The following is a 23,455-nucleotide window of genomic DNA, read 5'->3' on the forward strand; positions in this document are numbered from 1 at the left end:
CACGTGGCTGACAAAATACCGTGTTTCATGTGAAGTTCATACATGAATTTGCATGGTGCTCTGTGCTGGCTTTTCAGAAAAGACGAGAGCTGCCCATTAGTGGTGGCAGGGCCCAGGGGTTCCTTGGAGCTTTATGGCTGTGGGCTCCTCTGTATTTTACACTTCAAAACCAGCTTGCTAAGCACATGGGGGAAAAACAAGCAACGCTTGAATTGAACACATCTTGATACTGCTTTAAAACGCAAGCGTGTTCTGAAGTGTCTAAACCTAGTAAAGCCATGGCATTGCCTGGAGCAGTCCTTCCACGAGATTTCTCACAGAGGCTTTAAAGGTATTAATGCTAGAATATCTTACAATCTCAGTTCAAGAACTTAAGCCCTTAGGAAGTTCCCCGCCGACATTGTAAAGGTTAACTAGAAACGTTTGTTCTTTTGTTCCGTGGCAGCATCTGAACCCGTTCTGCTAAGCGGGGCCGGTGCTGTGTGCTTCAGGGCAGTCGGCCCCGGTTTCAGGCTCGCTGCTGTGCCAGCAGAAGTTTGTATCCAGTGCTAAGCAGAGGGGTTTTCCTGCTCTTGCAGTTCATGCCACAGACTTTACAGATGCACTTGTCTGGTCCCTTCACCTTCGTTTTCCGAGTTTGGAATGCAAATGTACATTGCCGGAAAGAAAATCTCTGGGCTTTTCCAGTTTCCATTCCAATTGCTTGTGTGATAAACACGTGTTCTGTCTATAAATAGTTTGTTCTCCACGTCAAATTAATTGTAAACATTTGCAGAAGGAAATCAGGAATAGAAGCCTCTGTTTCCCCCCACCTGTCAGCATTGGCTCACTGGAAAATAAGCAGAGCTGTACGTGGTCAGGGCTTCTAAAAGGCCTTTTATTATTTCTTCAAAGAGGATGTATTTGATAAATATACCTTCCGTTGTTCTGTCACGCATGTGTGTGGGAATAGGAACAGAGTGGGATGGTTTTAGCAGTCTCATCCCCTGGTAACTGTTTGTAAATGTTTGATTCACCCTTCTCTACCTGAAGCAGGCCTTACTTTAACACCCGCCGTAGTGAACGGTAGCCTTTGTGTTGATTCGCATGAATAGAGGATCAAGACAACACTAAACAATTTTAGAAATTCCTTCCATCCCAGGGACAAACCTTTACTGTGTTGAAGTATTAGCTAAAAAGGAGAACTGAGCAAAATGTTTGTACCAATGTATTTCCAACTAAACTTATTCTTCGTGAACCAGTGAGATGGTTCTTAAATTAACCCATGCTGTGCAATGTAAAAACAACCGGCTGAAATTCTGCGTGAGCTTTTTTTGCTACTAAGGCGGCTCCATTTTATATTTTAGATTCACTTTGTTTACCAGACTTTTGGGTAGGGTTTGTTGGTTATGCCCGGTCCCATTAAGGCTTGTGGTTATCTGGTTGCCAGAACGTAACCCTGGTGCCTGGAAGAACCAGCAGGAGCAAACCATTGGCATGCAGTGTTCCCCTAGAGCAGTGATAACCAGTTCTATAGGCACTGGGGCAGATTTTGACTTATCTCACAACTGTGGTGATGTGTGCTGTTACAGAATCAGAAGAAGCAGGTGATGGGAGACACAGGGCATGGTTGATTATTTCTGTGCTGGATCATGTGGTTTCCTTCACCTCCACTGATGAGTGATAATGACGGGAGCGCTGGACTTAATGCGTGGCCTCCAAAAATCTCTGAGGGAAATGGCAGGCTAAGATTACCTTAAAGTTAGTAAATGGGCTGGCATGTGATAAGCAGGGTCTTGTCATGAGTTGGGAGCTGGGAAGGTAATAGGAACAATATTATCTTCATCGGCATTGTGTGACGTAGCGAGAGTAGGGGGCTATAAAACTGGGAAACCTCTGGAGCACTTCAGAGTCTGTATTCCTCTTCGTGCTTCCTCTCCATGCTCATGCTTCCTGGCCAGCTGTACCTTGTCCTGGTGGTGTTGATTTATAGCACAGCTGCATGTCTCACAGCAAAGCCTGGGACAGGGCTTTGCAGAGGAGCCCATCGACTGTCCCGTTGTGCAGAATCCTGTGCCCTGGGACTGTGCTGAAGACTCTGCTCTACTTTGACATAGAATTGTTTAGGTTGGAAAAGGCCTTTAAGATCATCAAGTCCAACTGTTCCCCTAACCCTGCCATCCCACCCCCAAACCCTGGCCCTCAGCACCGCTTCTGCCCGGCTGTTAAATCCCCCCAGGGGTGGGGACTCGACCCCTTCCCTGGGCAACCCCTTCCAGTGCCTGACAGCCCCAAGGGGAAGGAATTGTTCCCCATGGCCAACCTCACCCTGCCCTGGCACAACTTGAGGCTGTTTCCCCTCGTCCCATTGCCCGTTCCCTGGGAGCAGAGCCCGACCCCCCCGGCTCCCCCCTCCTCTCAGGCAGTTGTAGGGAGCGATGAGGGCTCCCCTCAGCCTCCTCTGCTCCAGGCTGAACCCCCCCAGCTCCCCAGCAGCCTGGGGCTCCAGACCCCTCCCCAGCTCCGCTGCCCTTCTCTGGACATGCTCCAGCCCCTCCGTGTCCTTCTGGGAGGGAGGGACCCAACCCTGACCCCAGCATTCAAGGGGCGGGCTCCCCGGTACCCAGCACAGGGGCACGGTCACTTCCCTACATGGGCCATGTCGTGACACGGTGACTGTGTGCTGTGACAGCACATGTTGATGTAGCAGGTTTCAGTGGGTGGTCTGGTAAAGGTGGACTGTTCATAGCCAGCCCAAGCACGCAGACTGTGAATGCCTGATGGATCTGTGAGAAGCAGCACTGCTGCACCTGAACTCGGGAAAGATATTACTGAACAGGTTTACTTCTTCTACTGCACTGTCACTTCTATTACTGGTCAAGCATTTTTGCTTTTCTTGCTCCTAATTGCCCAATCTCATTTAAAGACATATTGAAACAGCTTTTCTCTTATGAGCAGAGGAGCTTAAAGAACTGCAGTCTGTAGCAGAACAAAAGGAGGAGCCAGTTACGCTGACAAATTTGGAATTTCACCAATTTTGCCAGCTGCAGATCACTGGTCTGTGATAACACAAGTGTGGGACAAACTTGCATCTTTTGCTGAGGTCTGAAAGTTCCCAGTCAAGCAGCGCACAAGGGGTAAAACTGGGTGCTAATGGGGTTAGAAAACGCAGACGGCTGCCCAACCTCCTGCTCCTCCTGTGAAGTCTTCAAAAAGTAGTGAAGTCCCAGGCATTGATATTTTCTCAGTTAAAAGGCAGACGGCTGCCCAACCTCCTGCTCCTCCTGTTCTTCCTGTGAAGTCTTCAAAAAGTAGCGAAGTCCCAGGCATTGATATTTTCTCAGTTAAAACCGAAAAAAACCCCAGCCCCTGAAAGTGTCTGAAAGTCAACCATGGCAATGGATCTGTCCATCTCCAGGGTGTATTTTCTCAATCCTGTCCCCTCCTTCCCTTTTCTGCTCCTCTGGGAGCAGCACTACAGCTGAAGAGGAGTAGCAAATAGAGAACTGCTTGGGAGTAGCCACAAGGTGCCCCAGCCTCTGGATAGTAACCTTGGAAAATACTACAGTCTCCTAATTGCCGCTGTTTCTGTTATATTGACGTGGGGAATATCAGTCCATGCATGTGGAGTGAACAAATGATGAATTGAGTTTCCCCTGCCATCCTCACCCATTTCTGATCCGGTGTCTGAACCACTGCAACAGAACAGAGGTTTTTGTCTTCTAGCCGAGAGCTGGAAAGTACCGCTCTTTGATGTAACCTCACTTCATCTGTGTTTTGCTTGGGACTGTGGTAAGATTCCTCCTCCTCGCACTGCCTATAAGCCTGTACAAATTAGTAACCCGCATCTCTCCCATTGCAAAAAGGAGCAAAGGGGCTTCCCCCCCACCCTCAGTCTGGCAATTCCCCTGCTATAAGAAAATCCCTAGCAGAGGAAAAGCCAAATCTTCTGGTGCCAGCACCCTTCATACATACAGAAAGGCAGACTCAGGAGAGGGGCTGATCAGGGTGTGTTATTTTCAATTCTCTTTCCTTGACTGTTACTACATGGTTGACCTTAGAGTTGCTTTGACATCCCTGGGACCGTAGCCAAAATAGAATGAAACAGAAAATACTGGAACCATGCGTAATGGGCTCCTTGTCAAGCCCCTTTCTGCTAAACTCAGCAGAACCTGAGCGTGCCAGAGAACTGGGGGCTAAATGGGAAGGAAATTGCTAGCACAGATGTTTAATGTGTGGTTGCAAGTAGCAACCTTCTCCCTTTTGTGTAACTCAGACCATAAAGAATACTCGGATGCACATCATCCAAGAGCATCTCACTCTTGAGTGATGCTGGACCCGGGAAAGACGGTGATAGACTGATAGTGTACGTTGTAATTGCTCCATTTTTATTTGAATAAAACCTATTGATCCAGGGAAAAGCATACCCCAAACCTCAAGAGGAAAGACAGAGTTGGCTTTAAATAATTCAGAGCATTCAACACTTTCTTTTTCAAGTAATGGGACAAAATTCATTCCTGATCTGCCTCCAATAGCTCGAAGAGAATTAAACCATTACTGTCACGTATTATTTGTGTGTTTGGCACCGTACAAGACACACCAGGAATGAGCGTAGTCCATTATGTTTCTGGACATAAGTTCTCTCTTTGAATTCAAGTGCCTGAAGTTAAGCACTAGCTGTGCTATCACCTACCGAAAAATGTCCTGAGAATCTTGAGAAATAACTTTGTTATGTGCTTAGGGCTTAATTTTAAAGGACCTGAGCTTGTATTCATTGAAAATTGTTGTGTTGGTCCCCTGACAATGCAAAAGAGATTTTATGGAGCAATTTTTGATCAACAGATGATTTCTTATTTACCTCCTTATTCAGCAAACCATTCTGCAGCAGATCAGCATCTGCTGAGGTGTGTTGGTCAAAGGGTATTGCTGGCTATTTTCCCCTTCCATCTCTTACGCCCTCTCATGAATATGGAGAATGTAGTAGCTCTTGATGTTACGAAAGGACATGTCCGCCTTTGCTGAAAGACTTGCTGCAGTCTGCAAATCTGATCCACTCCCATGCAGTCCTCTGCAGCGTAGTAAAAGCCTGCAGAAACCCCACAGCGAACAGACTACCCCGCACGCCCCCTTCGCAGGGGGCTCTATTTTATCCGTCCTCAGGCAGGCGCTATTCCATGCAGGAGCTCAAGTTCCCTCCGCTTATCAGGTAAACAAACAATGTCTATTGTGGATTTATGATTTATTTTTTCCCCCCTGTGCCCAGAATGTTGATGAATGTACAAAATAACTGTCCACCCGTTCCCAGCATTCAATGTTGTTCCACAGAGATCGTCTCTGGCCAAAGGCCTTGGGTGCAGACAAGTTTCTTTGTTACAGAGACGATCTCTGTGTGTCCCTTTGAAAGTTTCTTTAGATTTGTAGAAGGATTTGGCAGAGCTGAACGTTCACAAAAATTCAGTAGCTCCATATAGGCTCTTCAGCCAAAGTTAGCCAGATGTGTATACTTTTTGGCATGTTTAACATACATTAACGACATTATCCTGGGCTTTTGTTTCTACAGCCAAAACACCCCAATCCTGACTGGCGCTACTCTGCATCCCTCAGGGCGGGAATGCAAAGGTATGTATGGTGGTCCCCCGCGACGGGAATCCTGGGAATCCTGCCTTTGTCCTCCCTGGAAAGGACAAAGCTGTCTGGCTCCTCTGATGCCCTAGATTGACGATACCTGTACACTGAGATGGAAAGCGCCCGAGTTCCGCTGCTGTCACTTCCAATCTCCAAGCGTTACCGATTCAATCTGACTGCACCTTATGCTGTTGTTATAATACCACAGATCTGCGCTTCTTTGTGTGTTCGCCTCCTGCCTTTTTATACATTGACTGTCAAAGCATAATCACTGCAATTATTGAATTATTTACCTGTGATTATGCACTTCTTGTTTACTTTAAGGCTCCCCGTAATCATCTGTGCTGATACGTTTCAATCGACTGCAGCACTGATGCCTTTTGCCATCTTCTTGTCTCTCCTTACCATGACTACGCTGCTTCTGCGGTTGGTTTATTAACTGCGTGGTGCAGTCAAGATGATTAACGCAGTTTAAAGGATATTTTGAACATATGAGATGGATTTTCAAAGAAGGAAAAAGGAGGCTGTATCCAAATCCCTTTAGACGTCTTTGAAAGTCCTCTGCCTGACATCGCAAGTAGTCTCTGCTATCACTGGCTACTCAGTACACCCGGAAAAAAAAAGAATTATAATAAAGCTGGGTTTCTAGAGCCTAAATAAAATAAGATCTTTGCTCTGCTGTCCTGAGCAGATTAGACAGCTGGTTATATATTCAGGTATTATCTGACATGATTAATAAGGCTACCTTACAGGGTTAGATGCAGTTATAAGGCCGCAGTAGTTCCTAGTGGCACTACAAAGTGCAGGACAGTATGCTTTCCCCAAAATTGTTGGTGCGATGGGACTGTAGTCATCGCCTTTGATCCGTTATCCGTGGGGCTGAAGAGTCTTCATAAGGCTGAAGTCCAAAATTCAGATTCAGGCTGTCAGTCCCCAAGACTGTGCTTCACATGGGCGAGGGCACTGTGTGCCCCTCCAGATGAATTTGGGCTGCTGTGTAAAAAGGAACCTAAGCCTCGGGGACCAACAGGAAAGGAAGAAAGAGCAAGCTTGATTCTGTGGCCTGGTAGGCAAACTGGTTTCTTTCTCCTAGGTTCCTGCTGTTAAATTTTATTTTAGTTTTAAATCGCTGACTCCTGACTTCAAACCAAATAAACAGTCTGGGGAGCAGGATCCTGAAGCAGGAATTCTCCTGCTGACCTGAGCATCTTGCCTACCGATCCTCAGAGTCAGGTGTGCTCTTTGTATCCCCAGCATGATCCTGGGGATCCATGTTTGTTTCTATAAAGTTCAAGATCTTGCCTGAAGTTACTGAGCAATTAATGAAAAGTTTAAAGCAATTCAGCCCACAAGCAGGGGAGCTAATGAAGCCTTTCGGGGAAATCGTATGTGTTCCTCTCTCTCTCCCTCCCATCAGCAGCCCCTGTCCTTACCTGAAATCTCAGGTTCTGAGCCTGAGTGACCTGCCCAGCTGATGATTTTCATAAAATGCTAATTTTTAATAAAACTTGTAGAAATTTGGTATTCGTAGGGACCCTTAACATCTGTCCCATTTGATGAAACTGCCCATTAAGTTCAACTGGGAGTGTGGAAGGGAGCTGAGGTGAACAGAGAGCAGGGACACAGTCACCATATCCTGTTTTTCTAAGGAACTGCACACAAATACATTAAAAGTAGCATTTTTTTTTCTTTTCCTTCCATTTGAAAATTGGCACTTTCTAGGCCAAGTGCTCACGATGTGACACTGGAAAATTTGCTGTTAGTTTCTGCATGTGAGAAAAGGGTAGACAAACGCCATCACTCTGAATGTCCCCCCCCTTCCTTCTTCTTCCCCCAGCTTATATACTGAGCAGGATGTTGTATGGTCTGGAATAGCCCTTGGGCCAGTTGGGGTCAGCTGTCCTGGCTGTGTCCCTTCCCAGCTTCCCGTGCCCCTGGCAGAGCTGAGAGCTGAGAAGCCCTTGACTAGACTAAGCACTACCCAGCAACACCTAAAACATCAGGGTGTTATCAACATTCTTCTAGTACTAAATCCAAAACACAACACTACGCCAGCTACTAGGGAGAAAATTAACCCTATCCCAGCCAAAACCAGGACATGCCAATACATCATAGCAGCAAAGAAGGTAACTTCCTTGTTAGCGACTTCTAGTCAAGGAAGGAAGTGTCCTGCAGGTAGGTTTGGTTTATAATTTAGGACACAACTGTGTTTTAGTAAATAACCAAAGATAAGAGAGCTTTTGCAAATCAAACCAGCCAGTTCTCCAACACCCCAGCAGAATTTGTTAGCATCATGCAGTACTGCAGCAGTAGTTGTGCAGCTACAAACAGTTATGACCTTGGAAGAGCAGCAAGAAAGGGAAATGTTCTAAAGCCCAGGGCAGAGGGAACTGTGTAACCTAACTGTGATATATGCTTCTTCAGTGCCGTGCACATGGAGGAGGCAGGAGTCCTACGCGGAGGACCAGGAGGGCCTGATCAACAGTGGCCAACGGTCTCCAGTGCTACTCCAGGTAAGGGTGTGAAAATTCAGAATATACGTGAGGAATTAATGTTAAATGATGTAGGCTTCCTAATGTTTCAGTCTTAGTTTTTCTTCTGTTTTGTGTCTCTGAGTAAAATTCTTGTAAATTACTTGGTGGAAGCTGGAGTGGAATAACAAAGCATAAAATACCTCCTCTTCTTTACTCAGCCTCCAACAAGCACTGGAGGTAAGAGTCCTTGATCCCAGCTTCCACCCTGCCTTGTGAGGTTACTGATTTGCATAATGAAAATGTTTTGATGTGCGTATTAAGAGTCAAATTGCTTGGGTCTCGAGCTGAGTTGCCCTCTGGTTCAAAAGAAGAGTATGTATTAAGAGTCAAATTGCTTGGGAGCTGAGTTGCCCTCTGGTTCAAAAGAAGAGTACAACTGGGGTAGAAGTTTACTGGTTTTCCCTTTGTTATTTTTACAAACCCAGTAAGTCTCTTTGAATGCCTCTTCTCATCTTCTGCCGTGAAACCAGACCTATATTTTTTTTTGCTAGCTATTTTCATTCCCTGGTACACAGTGATGAAAACTCAACTGTTACTTGCTTGTCCAATTAAATGACCAAAAATACATTTTAGAATGTGGTTTCATTTACTCACTCACCGACTGATGGCTTCACAGCAGTCAATAAGAATTGGCAAAAGGTCCTCATTGGGTTAAGAAAAGAAAATATCTGTGTCTTTTGCAGGGCAGGCAATAAAATATTCCCACTTTTTATGTTGGAGCAGGGATAGTATAGAGAGGCAGTGGAGCAGCCGGTCACTGGTGTGATCAGCGGTTTCAGTCATGTCCAAACTAAGCTGTCAACGTAGCGGATGCCCTGTGTAGGGTTGTGAGCCCTGTATGGCAGGTCCAAAGCTCAGCAGCGGGGTCTCCAGCAGAAAAGATGTGACAGCTGCTTTATTTCATAGTTTTTGGTGCAATACGTTCCCTTGGCTTAAAAGCGAATTTTACCTGGATAAAGGGCTGAGGGGCAACTTCAGGATTTGCAGTGACAGTTATGACATAACCATGAATTAATGGTGCCCAGGAAAACCCGCACTGGTGTCGCAGAAGGGTTGTCTGCAGAAACAGATTTGGAAATTAATATAGTATATAATAGGCCATTAGGCTATAATTACCTGGTTTTTGTGTGCTCTTCCTTCTGTTGCAGGAAGACACAGCTCATGCACGTTACGAAGGGCGCGTAAGTGTTGAGCTTGCATTTGAAAATGTCACCCCAAGTATGCTCTAACCTTTACAGGGGGTTCCCTCAGGCTTTTCGGCTGCACTAATCATTCTTGACTGATCACTTAGTGTATTACCTTAGACCAAGTTCAGTATGGATGCAAATACTCACCCAGGTGTTTGCTTGCTGGTAATGCAGATTCCTAAGTACCTGAATGTAAATGCAAAGGTGGGATGGTCCTGTCTTCTGATGAGGTCCATTGACATTTGCTTGCATCCCAGAGCCCTGTTCCACTCTCTAGACTCCTCCCTGCTATTCTTTTGGGGTCTTATAATTTGATGAGACCTACTTTGGGAGCTTGAACATCCCTTTGTTTGAGGAGCAGCAGTAACCCTTGGCTCTTACTGCGCTTTCCCTCCATGACCATGCAACCAGGCACTTGTGCAATGAGCACACCCCTGTCACACGCGCTGCTCTGTGTGTTGGTGGCTAAGTAGGGTGGAGAAAAGTGTAAGGCCTAGTGAGAGGAGAAGCCAGCAGGAGGCCCTTGGAGCTGGGCAGCTGGAGAGGTGGCAGTCCAAGGGCCAAGGCCATTGACTCTGGCCCTTGGACTGAGCATTATGGATCATTGCTTCTCTGTGGTTTTTATTTCTGGGTAACATTTCAAGAAATATCTTCAGCAACAGGAAATTTTTCTGCCATACAGGAAAATGTGACTCATTGAAATTACATGACAGAATGTCCACACTAGTCGCAGCTGCCTTTAAATCCAGTTTTTGTGAATCAGGTTCCTCGTGAATGAGTATTATTTTCTGCACGGTGGAGACTCATTTGTTTCATCTGCTCCCAAGGGATTAGTGACCCTGACATAACATTAATTAGCCCTTTTTTTAGTGGGTTTCGGTGTTGATTTTTTCTTCTCTTGTAAGCCAAAGCTACAGATATCCCTGGTCCTTAACAGCAAACAGGTGCCTCATAGGGAAATCCGTTAGGATTAATGATTGTGTTAATTCTCATAGCTTAAGCACATCATCATGCATCACATTTTCAGCAATTTGCTACCACTGTTTCAGACTCCTGGCTCCAGCTTCCCACAAATCTCTCTTTTAACACTTCTTTCTTCCTCTGGCTTAGGTTCAAGGCCCATAATAGTTTGCATTAGGTTAACATACGCAATGGCTGCTTTTCAGAAGGGATTCAACTCATTATGGTCAACTGCAGTCGATTGAGTCAACCAATGCACTTGCTCCTGACATATCATTTGCATATGCATGGAGTGCACCTGTGTCCAGATAAGCTCCTAGATCAGCTGTTTGTTATCTCTGTTGTCATCAGCGTCCTGCGGCAGCCGCAGGGCTCGACTTCTGATTCCCGGAAACCACTTCCAAGCCTGTTCTGTGCCCGCATTCGCCATGCAGTTTTTTTAGTCAATTTATTAATCCCAATCAGTTTGTTACTAAACCATTCATTTAATTTAACAATCCACAAAAGCCAGGGATAAGGTGCCTCACCAAGACAGATGCGGAGAGTTAATCAATGAGAGCATTCAAAGATGATGTCATAGGAGCACTTTAAGAAGGATGATCAAGTGTTAAATCAGTAAATCCTTAATTCCTAATGCATGGCTGTGCTTGAGCATCATGTGATCTTTCAGCAAATATGTGTTGTCCAAGCAAAACCTGGTCCTCATTTGACTGACAGCGCCTCGATTGACTTTATTGCCTGTTTCACCCATGCAGGGGACAGTGAATCTTGATTCCATTTTTTAATTGTCTTTGCATTCTCTTGTACACCGGTCCAACAGTCTGTAGGTTGTAGTCAGGACACTCCTGAGTGAGGTGGGACAAGGGGGCTTAAACCCCCTCTGGGCGGAGGATAGCATCGAGTTTAGCTCGCTGGGGCACCTCATTTGTCCCCCACGTGCTATATAGGGAGTCCAGAAAATGCAGACAGATTTCTGGTTTCTGCTCTATGGCCTTCAGCAGATTTGGCAATTTATTAGACTTTCTATAAGTGACCACTAATCTGAGCAAACTTTGTTTTCTGGATGCCTAACTTGGAATAAATGGAGCTTGATCTGCAGAAACGGTGGGAGCTTGTGATAAAAACTAAGCTGACCAGAAATTCTGCTCTAAACATACACCACCGAAGATTCGGAGTAAGTTGCACCTATGCGTAGTTCAGAGCTTAGAATTAGAAGGCATTAGACAAATCTGTATGTAATTCTCTGTGCTCCAGGTGCCAGCCTACAAAACAGAACTGGTAATGCAAGTGCTTCATAAAACAGCATAAAGATGCATTCACAGCGCATATAAAACTCAGGCGAATGATAAGGTTTTGTGATGAAAAGGAGCCATGAGAGATTTTAAATCCTCTATTCGATGTAGGCTTTATATGTATGCAGTAAATAAGGCACTGGGCCACACACTGCATGTATAGAGGGGAATAAAATACTTCCGTTCAGACACCGCTGTAAACAAAAGAGGAAAGGACCTCATGGAAAAATCTGCATCTGAAATTTGGAAGTGTGTACCTGAAGGCTGTGGGTGAAATACTGGCATCTCAGAAGTCCATGGCAAATAGCCCACTGACTTCAAGGAGGCTGGGATTTCAGTGTCTACCCTTACAAATATGCACAAGGGACTGAATTAAGGTTGCACAGGCAAACTCAGTCCTAAAATATGCTAATGTGGTGCTTCTAATTTTGCAGTGGTAACATTCTTCTAAGTATCTCCGTAATTTTTGTTTCCTTTTCCCAGGTAGGTAGCTGGGGAAGAGAGGTGGTAGCCTCGTTTTTTAAAGCACTCTCATGAAAAAAGCAATCCTACTGTGTGAGAACCCACTGATCTCAACATGGGCAGTCCTCAGTGCTTGACATTCACGGGGCATCTGTTCATCCCTTGAACTGGCCAAGTAGACAGCAGTAGTAACATTGGCTGCTATTCCGTAAGAGAAATAAGCAGGAGAGACAGATTCACTCTGGGTTTCATGGCTGCTTGAAAAGGAAGGGGAGTATTCTAACCAAGAAACCCAGAGATCACTCTAGGTCTGAAGAGGACTCTATGTGCTATATATGTATGTTTGTATATATATATTTATATGTATATATGTTTGTGTATATATAAAATCTTTATACAAAGCTGTACATAGCTCCTTGCTTCCCATCACCCCAAGCCTGACTCTTTCAACGTTCAGTTTTTCCTGCAGTTCCTTCCCCTGCCTAGCAGTGACTTGTTTGCATGTGCCGTGCTAGCTAGGGATATTCCATCCCATATACTCTCAGATTGTCCTGAAAGACCGTAGAGACTCTTAGGTTTTATGCTGGGAACTGCAGTTGCTCTGGAATAGAGTTATGTTGCCCTTGGAGGGCAGTTCCTGCTCTGATCTGCTGGAATGTAGATGAGGTCCATCAATGGGGCTGTAGAATGAGTGATGAATACTGAAAATTAAATGAGAAGCAACTAGAAATATGGCAAATAAGCAAAATGATCTGAAAGGTGAAGTCAGTCTTCCTAGTAAGTTTTGTACTGCTGGTTTGGGGTAGAGGATTGTGAACGGAATGACTGTGGGAAAACTGTGAAGAAAGGCAAAGGGGATGCTTGTGTGGATTTTAATAAAAATGTCCAAGAATGCCTTGATAGGAGAAGAAATTATTATGATTACCTAGCGTAAGTTGTGGTATGCACAGTTCTGTGCTTCACAGACTAATTTGTACGTCAAGCGACTAAATCCTACTTGAATCCTACTCTTCCAACAGAAGAGGATGAGAAGGGCCCAGATGAGAGATGGGGCATTAGTGTAAGCAGGAGAGAGATGAGCAAAGAAATCTAAGCGCTTGAGGGGGGACACCAGTAAAAATCTTGGAATAGGAGGGTGAGCACAGAGAATCTGGTAGAGGGAAACAATTGGAAAAGGATGCTAGAAGGTCTACAGGAGGCGGATAGCATTGGGAATGGCACAGTGTAGGCTCTTAAGTGACTACTGAGCATAGGTCACTGGAAAGATTGGCACCCTGACATGGAGTAATAGGTTGTGATGAGTGGGACAAAAAGCCACACTGAAGGTAGTTGTTCTTTTTGTGGAATAATCGATTGATCTTTCTCCATCTTGAAGCCCGTTTAACATCAGCACAGAAGGGAATGAATGATGTTTATTTTTTTTTTTTAAAGTTTGATTCTCTCACTGTTGCAACAGACACTGTTCTTGAAATTTGGCAGGCATGACGCTCCAGTAAAAGCTTCTAGGGGACCACAATACTGCCACAAGGCTATGGGCTTCTGAAGTATTTTTCTAAAAATTCAGTTTAAAGAGAAAGAGCCTAAGAAAATACCTGAGTGCTAGAAGACCTCAGGTACAACATATTTCATATGATACAGCTTTATGTTATGGCTGTAAATGAAGAACAGTTTCTTCTTAAATGCCAGTGAGTTCCTTTTCTCCTTCTTCAAGTGACCTGCCTTATCTCCAGAAAAAGGGGCTAATTAAGACTCGTCAAGCAGTGAAGAATGTGCAGGGGCCACAAGTGCTGCACTGGCTCTTCCCTATTTCTCTTTAAAACTTGTTTTTTCCTTTCATCTAATGATGCTGGTCTCTTCCCGCCCATCTGTCTATTGTGTCTCCCCTATATATTGTTATTCCAGGGATGCTGAAATGTAGATCACTGCCTTGGCCACATATTACCTCTTCAATATTTCACACTGAACTAAGAATTTTCCGTGATAAACACTTCTGATTTCTGACAGCCTGATGGAAGCTGGAGAGCGCTGAGGCTTTCACATGCTGCTTGAGCTGAAGAAAAGCATTTTGAAATCAGAAAGATTTTTCCAAAGAACATGTCAAAAAATGTAAATATTTTTATGGCAGATGCAGCTTGACATCCAGATTATTACTTTTTAAAAGGAACTGGCCAGGAACCCATCTACTTCACCGCATGCAAACTAGAGTTGAACCAGCAGTTTGGGCTTTCAGTATTTGCAGCCGGGACTAGGTAAATTAATCGGTTGGTTTGGGTTTCTGTTCAGCTGAGTGGGCAAAGAAAGGCGAGGAAGACAGATTATATTATACAGAAAGTCGTGATGTGGCTACTGTTACATTTATTTTCTGTTATTTCGTTATTTTCCTCTTCACTCCAGAAGACCCCTGACCTGAAATAGTGTTTGTGATCTTTATCAGGGTGTCCATTATTTTTCAGTGGAGTGTACCAAGCAAATTAGGTGCCATGGGTGAGAGATTTAATAGTGTGTGATACCTTAGTCCTTGAAGACTTAGTGTAAGGGGAAAAAAAAATGGACTCGACAGAATTTGAAAAAGGCTAATGCTGGAAGCTTCAGAGCTGTGTGGTCTGTTTGTCTTGATCTGCTTGATTAAGGCTTTGTTCTCATTTTGGCTATGAAAGCAGATGGTCGTCAGCGAGTTTATGTCTTCATATACTGTGGAGAATTCCTGATTCCCCCTGCTGCAAAGATTTGTGAGGGGAATTAACCTTTCTCATTAGACTTAGGCAACGCAGAATGCGTTTGTCATTCAGGCAAGGCCCTGTGCGTGTGTAGCCTTTCCATTTAGATTAGGGCCACATTTGTCCCTGACTGGAGCCAGTGGTTGAATTTCCCAAAGCAGAGATGACCACGTCTAACTTCGGAGCTCCACAGGGGATGATTGTTCCAGTGCAGATTTCTTGAAGGTTCATGTAAGACTGATGGCTCCCGATGAGATTCAGATAACACAGGAGACCTGCAATGTTTCTAAACCTGGAATAAAATAAGAGAAACGGGAGCGAAAGGCTGGTGGTTTTCTGTGACTGCACAATATGAAGCAGGTGTTCCCAAACCATGGACAAAAGTCGCTGCAACTCAAGACTTCATCATTTCAAGGAGTGATAAAGTAAGAGATTTTACACAGTTTAGCTGCCTGGCTGGCTATAATTTCTATATTTAGGTGCTAGGAGAAAGTTGAATGACAATAACTCCTCGTCTACTTAATCCATCCTTTCCTATAATAATCTCTTTGCTTCCTGAAAGTGGAAGTTACAGTTGCACCCAAAAACGTTTCTCATTTGATAGCTGCTATGAACTCCGCTCTTTGTCTTAAGAGCAAAGTAACATCTTTTTGAAAAGCACCTGGTGTTGATTATGGTTGATTTTGTTATGTCTGTAATGGCCAATAGTTTGTTAACTTTTTTTAAATCAACCCCCCCAAAATCTAACTAAATTATCACGTTTCGCACCCTGATTAACCTTCCGTCTCGAAGTCAGTCATACCCCAAATGATGCTGTAGCTGAGCAAGAAGTGTGGGGGGGTGACACGACACATCTTCCAAAACCAAACAGATTTGCCAGATGATGTGATTGATTCCTCGACATCTGGTAGGAAATGATTCTGTAAACAAAACACAGCCCGATTTTAAAATCTAAGCAACTTTTTCACTTGCCTGTTGCTGTAGGCATGCATTGCTTTGTGATCTTGGCAGCAATACCAGGGCGTTCGTCCTGCATGCTTACGGGTAATATTCTGTAGCTACGCACAAGACAGGGATTTTGATTCCCATCTTTTATTATTGTCTCAGAGGTTTCAATAAATAGAAAAAAAATCCCTCACTTGCAGCTGTACTACCTTGGGTTGTGAACTTGTCAGAACTTATAAGCTAAGCAAGGGTTTATCTGGTCAGTACTTCAGGGAATTGATGGTAATCAAATTGTTTCCACATGAGCTGCTTTATTTTCTCCCTGTTGTGCCACCCTTTTGTGTCTGTGTTTTGGGGTTTTTTTTGTTTTGTTTTTTTTTTTCTCTCTTTTTCTACTGCTGTGGGCTTTATTTTATTCTTTTTAGATTTTCTTGAAAGAAAATATACTCAAGTAAATGTTAAAACAACTGATCGTATTCATGTTCCCAGAGGAATTTCAACCCCCGCTATCTCTTGCAATATACAATTCGCTATCTGGTAGAAAACAGGTGGAGAAAATCAGGAAGGTTCTAAGCAATGCTAAGAAATTTTGATCTGGAATGTATTTCTATTGCAAGCGATGGAAGGAGAAAAGAGGTTGAGGGAGTACAGACCGCAGTGATGTTGCATCTTCCCCTAATGGATGCCTGCCCGCGTGCAGCACTTTGCTGTACGCGAGGGTCATGAACGTATTTGTCATGTGTTTATTTTTGTAACTGGGCAATGCTTCGGGACAAGGGGTAATGGTTTTAAACAAAACCAGGGTAGGTTTAGACTAGATATAAGGAAGAAATTCTGTACAATGAGGGTGGTGAAGCACTGGAACAGGTTGCCCAGAGAGGGGGTGGAGGCCCCATCCCTGGAAGCATTCAAGGCCAGGTTGGACGGGGCTCTGAGCAACCTGATCTAGTTAGTGGTGTCCCTGCTCCTGCAGGGGGGTTGGACTAGATGACCTCTAGGGGTCCCTTCCAACCCAAAACATTCTATGATTCTATGATCTACGATTCTATCTGTTGTTAATGTTGTGTGGCGGTGCCTCTCAGGTCAGATGGCACTACCCAAAGCCCATACAGACACCAAAAGACAAGCCTTGCCTTAAGGAACTTCGCACTTACACGAGCAGGGCAAAGTCTGGGAACACAAGGGAAAGGGAATGATCATTACCCTGGTTTACAAAAGAAAAAAAACCCAAGGTGTGGAAAAATTAAAATTATTCTTATCACCGAGTGCCCTATGGTGATGCTGAGGACTGGATCAACATCGACTGGCCCCAAATAACAGAGCGGCGAATCCATTCCAGGGCATCCTTCCCTGCCCCTCTCCAGCCTGAGAGAGCCCGTTAGGTCGGGGCTTCCCGAACACTTTGTGATCATTATTTCAGCCTTCATGTTTCAGTGCTGTGCTCACAGCCCTTTCCTGCGATGTCAGAGCTTCAGCAGCTCACAAGCCCTGCTTTCGAAGAGGCAGGCAGAGGCTGCTTCGCATTCCTCTTGTCCGCCACGTTTCTCTCTTTCACAACCCCCGACCTCTGTGCTGTATCCTTTGGTGGGGCTGTCCCAGTAGAACTGGGCTGCACAAAGCAGAGGCAATACTGCAACACTGTGCATGCTTTTTCAGCGCACGTTCTGACTGTTTATGTATCATTGACCTAGAGATGTTGAATTTACTTTGAGAGTTGAACTCTGAACTTACTCAGTCCTTACTCGCATGCACTCAGAGGGTGTAATGAGAGATGTAAACCAGTAACAGCAGCGCGCAAAGGCATCCTCTTCATTATGGGGATTTAATTCTCAGCAAATCAAGGCTCTGGCTGTGGAGGGAATGAATCTGAGTGCAGCTTCTCTGCTCTTGTCTTGTATAATTACAGTCACCCATCCCTAAAAGCATCCCCTCTTAGCGTGCACATAGAGCCAGCAAAATAAATGGGTTGATTAGAAGGAAAAAAACCAAAACAACCCACAAACCCTTTGTGGTCTTGTGGAAATTGTTTCTGTGTGTTTATGCTGTGCTGCTTCTGCTTGCACAGGTAGATGGGACAGGTTCAGAGAAGGTTGGGGAGACTTGGCGCAGCCTGCTGGACCTCTGCAGAGCCTGCACACCCCAGCACAGCGTGCGGTCCCGGGGTCAAATACCAAAAGGCAACCAGAGCAAACCAGTTAACAGCAGCAGTTCCTCCTGCAGCAAGCGCTATCAAGGAGGCTGGAGCTAGACTAGAATTCACTGGTAGTGGTTTGAACATGATGAAATTAAATTGCTTATATGTTGATGGAGTTTGTTACTAGGAACAGAGCAAGGTGCTTCATTTGCATTTGTTAGTGGCCCAGTTCTGTCTTGTGCCTGCCTCCCGTGACTTGCTTTTTGGCTGTTAAGAAAAGGAGCTGTTGAAAAAGCAAGTAGGATTTGTGGACTGGCAAGCAAATCCCATGCCGACGGATTGACAGGCTCTCTCGGAGCGTGCGTGCTGTGCTGTTGCATTGAGAGGGGTGGGATTTGAGGGGCTGCGAGGGAGGTCAATCTCCACGTAAAGGTCAGATCTCAGGCATGCAATACTGAAGCACACACAAGACGGGCTGCTGCCTGGGCTGGGAGTGGCACTGATTAAATACCTAATTGAGCCGCTAATCTCCTTAGGCTCACTGAGACAACTCATGGCAAGAGAGGTCCTCTACCCTTCCCTCTCTGCATTTGTCCCTGTGGTTACTAGAGCTGGCCAAAGGATTGTGCCTTAGGTTATACCTTCTTATCCTGTAATCTAACCTCCTTGGCTCCGTGCCTGGTCCTATGGATTGCTTATTCTGGCTAGGTTATTCAAACCTTGAAAAAGAAATACCTACTTATTTCCAAGAGGCAAGCTCTAGTCTTCAAGTAATTTCAGGGTTTTCCCATTCAGATTTTCAATACACTGGGAGGCACTTGGAAATCAGGAAACCATGGATTGAGCTCAAAAACAATCAAGAAACTCCTGATCCTTCTTTAGTTCTCTTGATTCAATTTTCTGATATTTTTGTTGCACGTAATCACTTGAATATGGTAGCTGAGCTTAGAGGAATAACAGAAAGCCGTGAGACTGAATAAAACTGGAGGGGTTTTGAACAAAGGCAGTGAGTGAAAAATGGCAAAACATGTATTAAAAATACAACGCTGAAAAATGCAGAATGAACAACTCCTCCCCCAGGTTTCCTTCAAACGCTGCCTGCAGCCCTTATGGCATTGCTTTTAAGACACAAAATCCAAACTGGGTTTTTCATTACCAAGGAACATTACACATCAAACGCATCTCAGGAGCTGCAGTTGCAAATTACATTCTGCTCCCCCCTGCTCTCAGTTTTTCCCTATCTCATGCTGTATTTCTTTTCCATGTATGCTCCCAGGAGCAGGAGGCTGTCATTTTGGTGGTAAATCAACTTGCATGCCCATAGTGGGGTTTAAGAGGTCATAATTAGTAAGTACAGCAACTGAACACTTTGTCTTCAGTGCTCACCGTGCCATCTCAACCTGCTTCCGTTGTCATCTCAGATGGTGTAAGCAGGCAGACTGTGATGGTAAGCAGGGTCCTTTCCAGATGCCAGGAGTCAAAGGGATTCAGTGGCACAGAGAGGATGAGCTGGCCCGGTGAAGGAACCTGCAGCTGCAGCACGTGTAGACCATCAGCGGGAGGGTGTGCTAGCACCACGCTCTGTGCTTGGTTTCCAAGGGATTTGCCCTCTCTGAATATTGTGCATCATGTCATCTCCTCCTGGCAAAAATTACCTGCTCTTGGTAGATTATTATCTTGCTGCCAGTTTGTGCTAAGTAAATAACAGAGCCTCCCGCATGTGTAACTGGAATCAGAATTAAAATAAATTAATAACATTGGTGTCAGATGATCTGCCTCGGTCAGTCCCAGAGTTCACTGCAGTTCGAGGAAATAAAGCACCGTGATCAACATCGCATTTTGCTTTTAATTGAGCTTATTTCCTGTGGGGCAAGAAAGGTCACAGAGGACCTTTGCTGTGGTCCACTCTGGATCCCTGCTTCACCCCTCTGAAGAGTGCAGGTGCAGTTATATGTGAAACGATTTTCAGTAGTGAAGTTTGGAGTCAGAACAAGGCATGTTTTTGGTGTTCCAGACTGTACATCGGTGTATCCATCTCCGTGTACAGGCTTTCAAACTGCAGCTAAACCTACCTAGGTGGCCCACTAATGGGAAAGAGAAGGGCTGACTTCTGCGCTGACAGCAAAAATAATTTGGTGATCCTCATCCAGTTGCCTGCTGGCAATTTGCCACGTTGGGGAAAACACTATCACAACTGAAACTAATTGGCAGCCCTAGCAGGGAGGCCAGTGGGTCACGCAGACTAAATCCATGCTGGTCAGCTGCTGATCTTTTCTGAGGCACCTTGGCTAGCCAGCATGATGGGAAGCTTGGAGCATTTCTGCCAGCTTTGTAGCTATTCCAGTGGAAAACACATTCCGAGCTGTGAATATGGATGCTGGGATTGTTAGTTCTTGATACATTTTTGTGACACTTCCAATTACACATCAAATATAATTCTAAAAGCTTAATCCTCATCAAGGTTTACAATCAACCTCCTTATTCTTGCCTGGTATTTTGCTTTTTGTCATTCCTAAATGGCAAGTGCTTGTAACAGACGTTGTAGAAACTGCATCTGGGTCCTTCATGGCCATGATGCGAGGTCAGCCCTGGCTGGAGAGCTTTGATGATAACTTCACTCTAATTTGCAGATTCTCCTTTGCATTTGTTCATTTCCCATGATTAATTTGAATTGAATACTAGTTTAAAGACTCTGCACCGTTCTTTCATGTGGAGTAAAAAAAGGACCAGAGGATGGAATGCAGGTGAAAGGAAAGTGTGGGTGTTTCTTTCTGCTTCATATGGCTCTTCCAGGCAGCCTTAGGGTGCACTCCGCTTGTGCCTTAAAGGAGAGAAAGAGGCAGCTCAAGAGCCTGAAACATATCTTTGAGAAGAGCTGCAACAACCCTATATTAACTGGTGCTCAGTACAGAATCATTGCCAAGGTGGCCTGCAGAGTTGCTAGGAAGCCAAAATAAAAATAGCAGATTTTTGCTGCTGTCTGTTGGGGTTCGGTTTTGGTGATGGTTAAGTGAGGTTGTGGAGCACGGAAGGAGGAGAGAGGCTGCGCAAACCAGAGTTTGGAGGAAGCGCTAGGAAGCTGATCTCTGTCCTGATGTCTGTAGTCCTACCTGTGTAGGATCAGGCTTACTACAAGTAATTGTAATTAAAAAAAAGAGTTAGTTTTCACCTTTAGGATAATGGGATACTTCCCTGCTCTTATCCAGCTTGTATTCCAAGAAACCTGGAGGCAGCTGGCAGGGAAGAGGCTTGTAACAGGGAGGAGCTTGCCTGCATTTCAGGGAGGCTACGTGGATAAAATGTATGGTGTTTGTTTAGGTCCATATCAGCTTGTGCCAGTCTGAGTCTGGGATTTTTGGGTTTGCTTTTTCTTTTAGTTCTTGCCGTACATTCCAGTCCTCTCTCAAATCAGCCTTGTTTCTCCTCTGACTATAAGGTTAGCTGGTTCAGGGAGCAGCTCTGCCTGAAAAGGCTTGTGTAGGCTTAATTTTCAGCTCAATTAGCTGCTGATAGGAACTAATACTGGCACGAATAGAGAATCGACCTGGCGAAAATATGGCGGCTGAAGGAGGAAGCAAGAAGCGATCTTGTTGTAGAGATGATCGTGAAAGATAATGAAGAGAAAAGGAAGATAAGGACTTTCATTATCTGAGTAAGAACAGCACAAACAATGAGAGAGATGCTATGTCCAAGAATAATGACGCACTTGTTTGAGAAGTATAGTAATCTTCTGACAGAATTAATTCTTCTCAAATGTTATTTTTGAAGTATATTTATGAAGTAGAATATTGAATAGATATTGAATAGATACCTGCATGAAGAAGTTAGAGGTGAGCTAGAGATGAGTTACAGCTACACTCTAACAACAGCTTGGGCTATGCTCAGCACTCAGGGCTCCTCCGTACTGCAGTGAACTTGCAAAAATACCAAACGTTTCCCCCATTTGTGCTTCCTGGTTTGCTTGTGCAGCGCCTCTGGGGTGGATAAGCACTGCAAGTCAGCAAATCTGGCTTTGGGGCCACCCGAAAAAAAAAAAGATTGGAAAAAACCTCAGATAAAACATCAGAGAAATGCTTGGGTCTTTAAGAGTCAGGTCAACGTGTGACTGCTGTGAAGACAAGTGTACCAGGTCAACCTGTAAGAAACTAAGAAACAGGAAAAAACCAGGGTGGGTTTATCGGTTTAACTTCAGTCGCTGGTGGTGTAAATGGTAGCATCCCAGCTGGCCACACAAACTTGTGAGCTCAAGCATGTTCTGGTGGAGAGAAATGCCATGTTTCATTGAGTTTGTCGCTTCCTAGAGCAGGTAGCTAAAACTCATCAGCTGAATTATGTTCACCACGTTCCTTTTTCACTGTTACTCGAGTAGCCTGTCATGACCACCAGAAATGCTGACGTGTCTGTTGTAGACAGAGGCCAAAATACACAGAGCCATGACTTCTGTGTTCTCAGTTAAGACAATAACGTCTGCCCTGTGCTGGGAAAGACAAGCAGCGACGTTGTGTATGGAAACAAATTTACTCTAAGACTGGATACCATAGCCATCCAGCTGAAGAAAAACTGGGTACAAGAATGCACCTGGTGATGCGGGAACTTACAGTGAAGATGAGACCTATGGTATGATTTTAGCAGGTGCAGCCGTTCTCCATAGATACACCAGTCAGAAAGAGCTGCCAGGCATTCAGCTGCCAGATCAATGACCAATTCCAATTCAGATGGCTTGTGCTGCCTGCTGCAATATAATCAGCGATACTGATAAACAGCGATATTGGATTGGGGAATGTGACCAAACGCTTGTGCTGCATTAGCAGAACTATTTAATGGCTAGGGGGCAATTGCAGGCTGTTGAGAAGAAACCCGTGAGATTCTGTTGCTTGGAATTCATTGTAGCAGGCAGAGGGAGCCTTGCACGTGGTTTCAGTGTTGCACGAGCATATTCATGAGAAGAGAGGAGGGAGAACCTGTCGTGGGTTCTTCCTGCCCTTCTCGTGTCCCCTGATATGTGTCCAAGAGGAAGCTGAAGTCAAAACAGAATCCGCTGTGAAGTCCATGAAGGTGTGGAAATTCAGATGGCCATCAGATGTGGTAATACCCCTGCAGAAAGAACAGAGTCCATGAAGAAAAGAAATAATTGTATCCACTCAAATGAGAAAAATGGATCCACAGCAAAATAATTATTTAAAAACATACAAGTAAACTAAGGATCAGCATTGACAACTCATTGAAAAAAATATTGGCTATTTTCACTGTCTGAAGACAGACTGCCCTGCCTGAGTCTTTCCTGAAGGCCAATGGCATTCTGGCTTGTATAAGGAATAGTGTGGCCAGCAGGAGCAGGGAAGTGATTGTGCCCCTGTACTTGGTGCTGGTGAGGCTGCACCTTGAATACTGTGTTCAGTTTTGGGCCCCTCACTGCAAGAAAGATGTTGCACTGCTGGAACATGTCCAGAGGAGAGCCACAAAGCTGGGGAGCGGTCTGGAGCACAAGGCTTATGAGGAGCAGCTGGGGGAGCGGGGGTTGTTTAGTCTGGAGAAGAGGAGGCTGAAGGGAGGCCTTATTGCCCCGCACAACTGGAGGTTGTAGAGAGATGGGTGTTGGTCTCTTCTTCCAAGTAACAAG

At 44.9% G+C, this 23,455-nt stretch overlaps 1 protein-coding gene across 1 annotated transcript in view; it reads left to right on the forward strand.

Annotated features, from left to right (window-relative positions):
- PCDHAC2 (protocadherin alpha subfamily C, 2) overlaps positions 1 to 23,455 on the forward strand; it is an 83,964-nt gene that overhangs the window by 40,684 nt on the left and 19,825 nt on the right. The window contains exons 3-4 of the mRNA XM_009635219.2: positions 5,540 to 5,598; positions 8,029 to 8,117. Coding sequence (XP_009633514.2) covers positions 5,540 to 5,598; positions 8,029 to 8,117 — 148 coding nt within the window. The remainder of the gene's footprint in view (positions 1 to 5,539; positions 5,599 to 8,028; positions 8,118 to 23,455) is intronic.

This window comes from Egretta garzetta, unplaced genomic scaffold (assembly GCF_000687185.1).
Source record: "Egretta garzetta isolate BGI_Z169 unplaced genomic scaffold, ASM68718v1 scaffold103, whole genome shotgun sequence".
Taxonomy (NCBI): domain Eukaryota; kingdom Metazoa; phylum Chordata; class Aves; order Pelecaniformes; family Ardeidae; genus Egretta; species Egretta garzetta.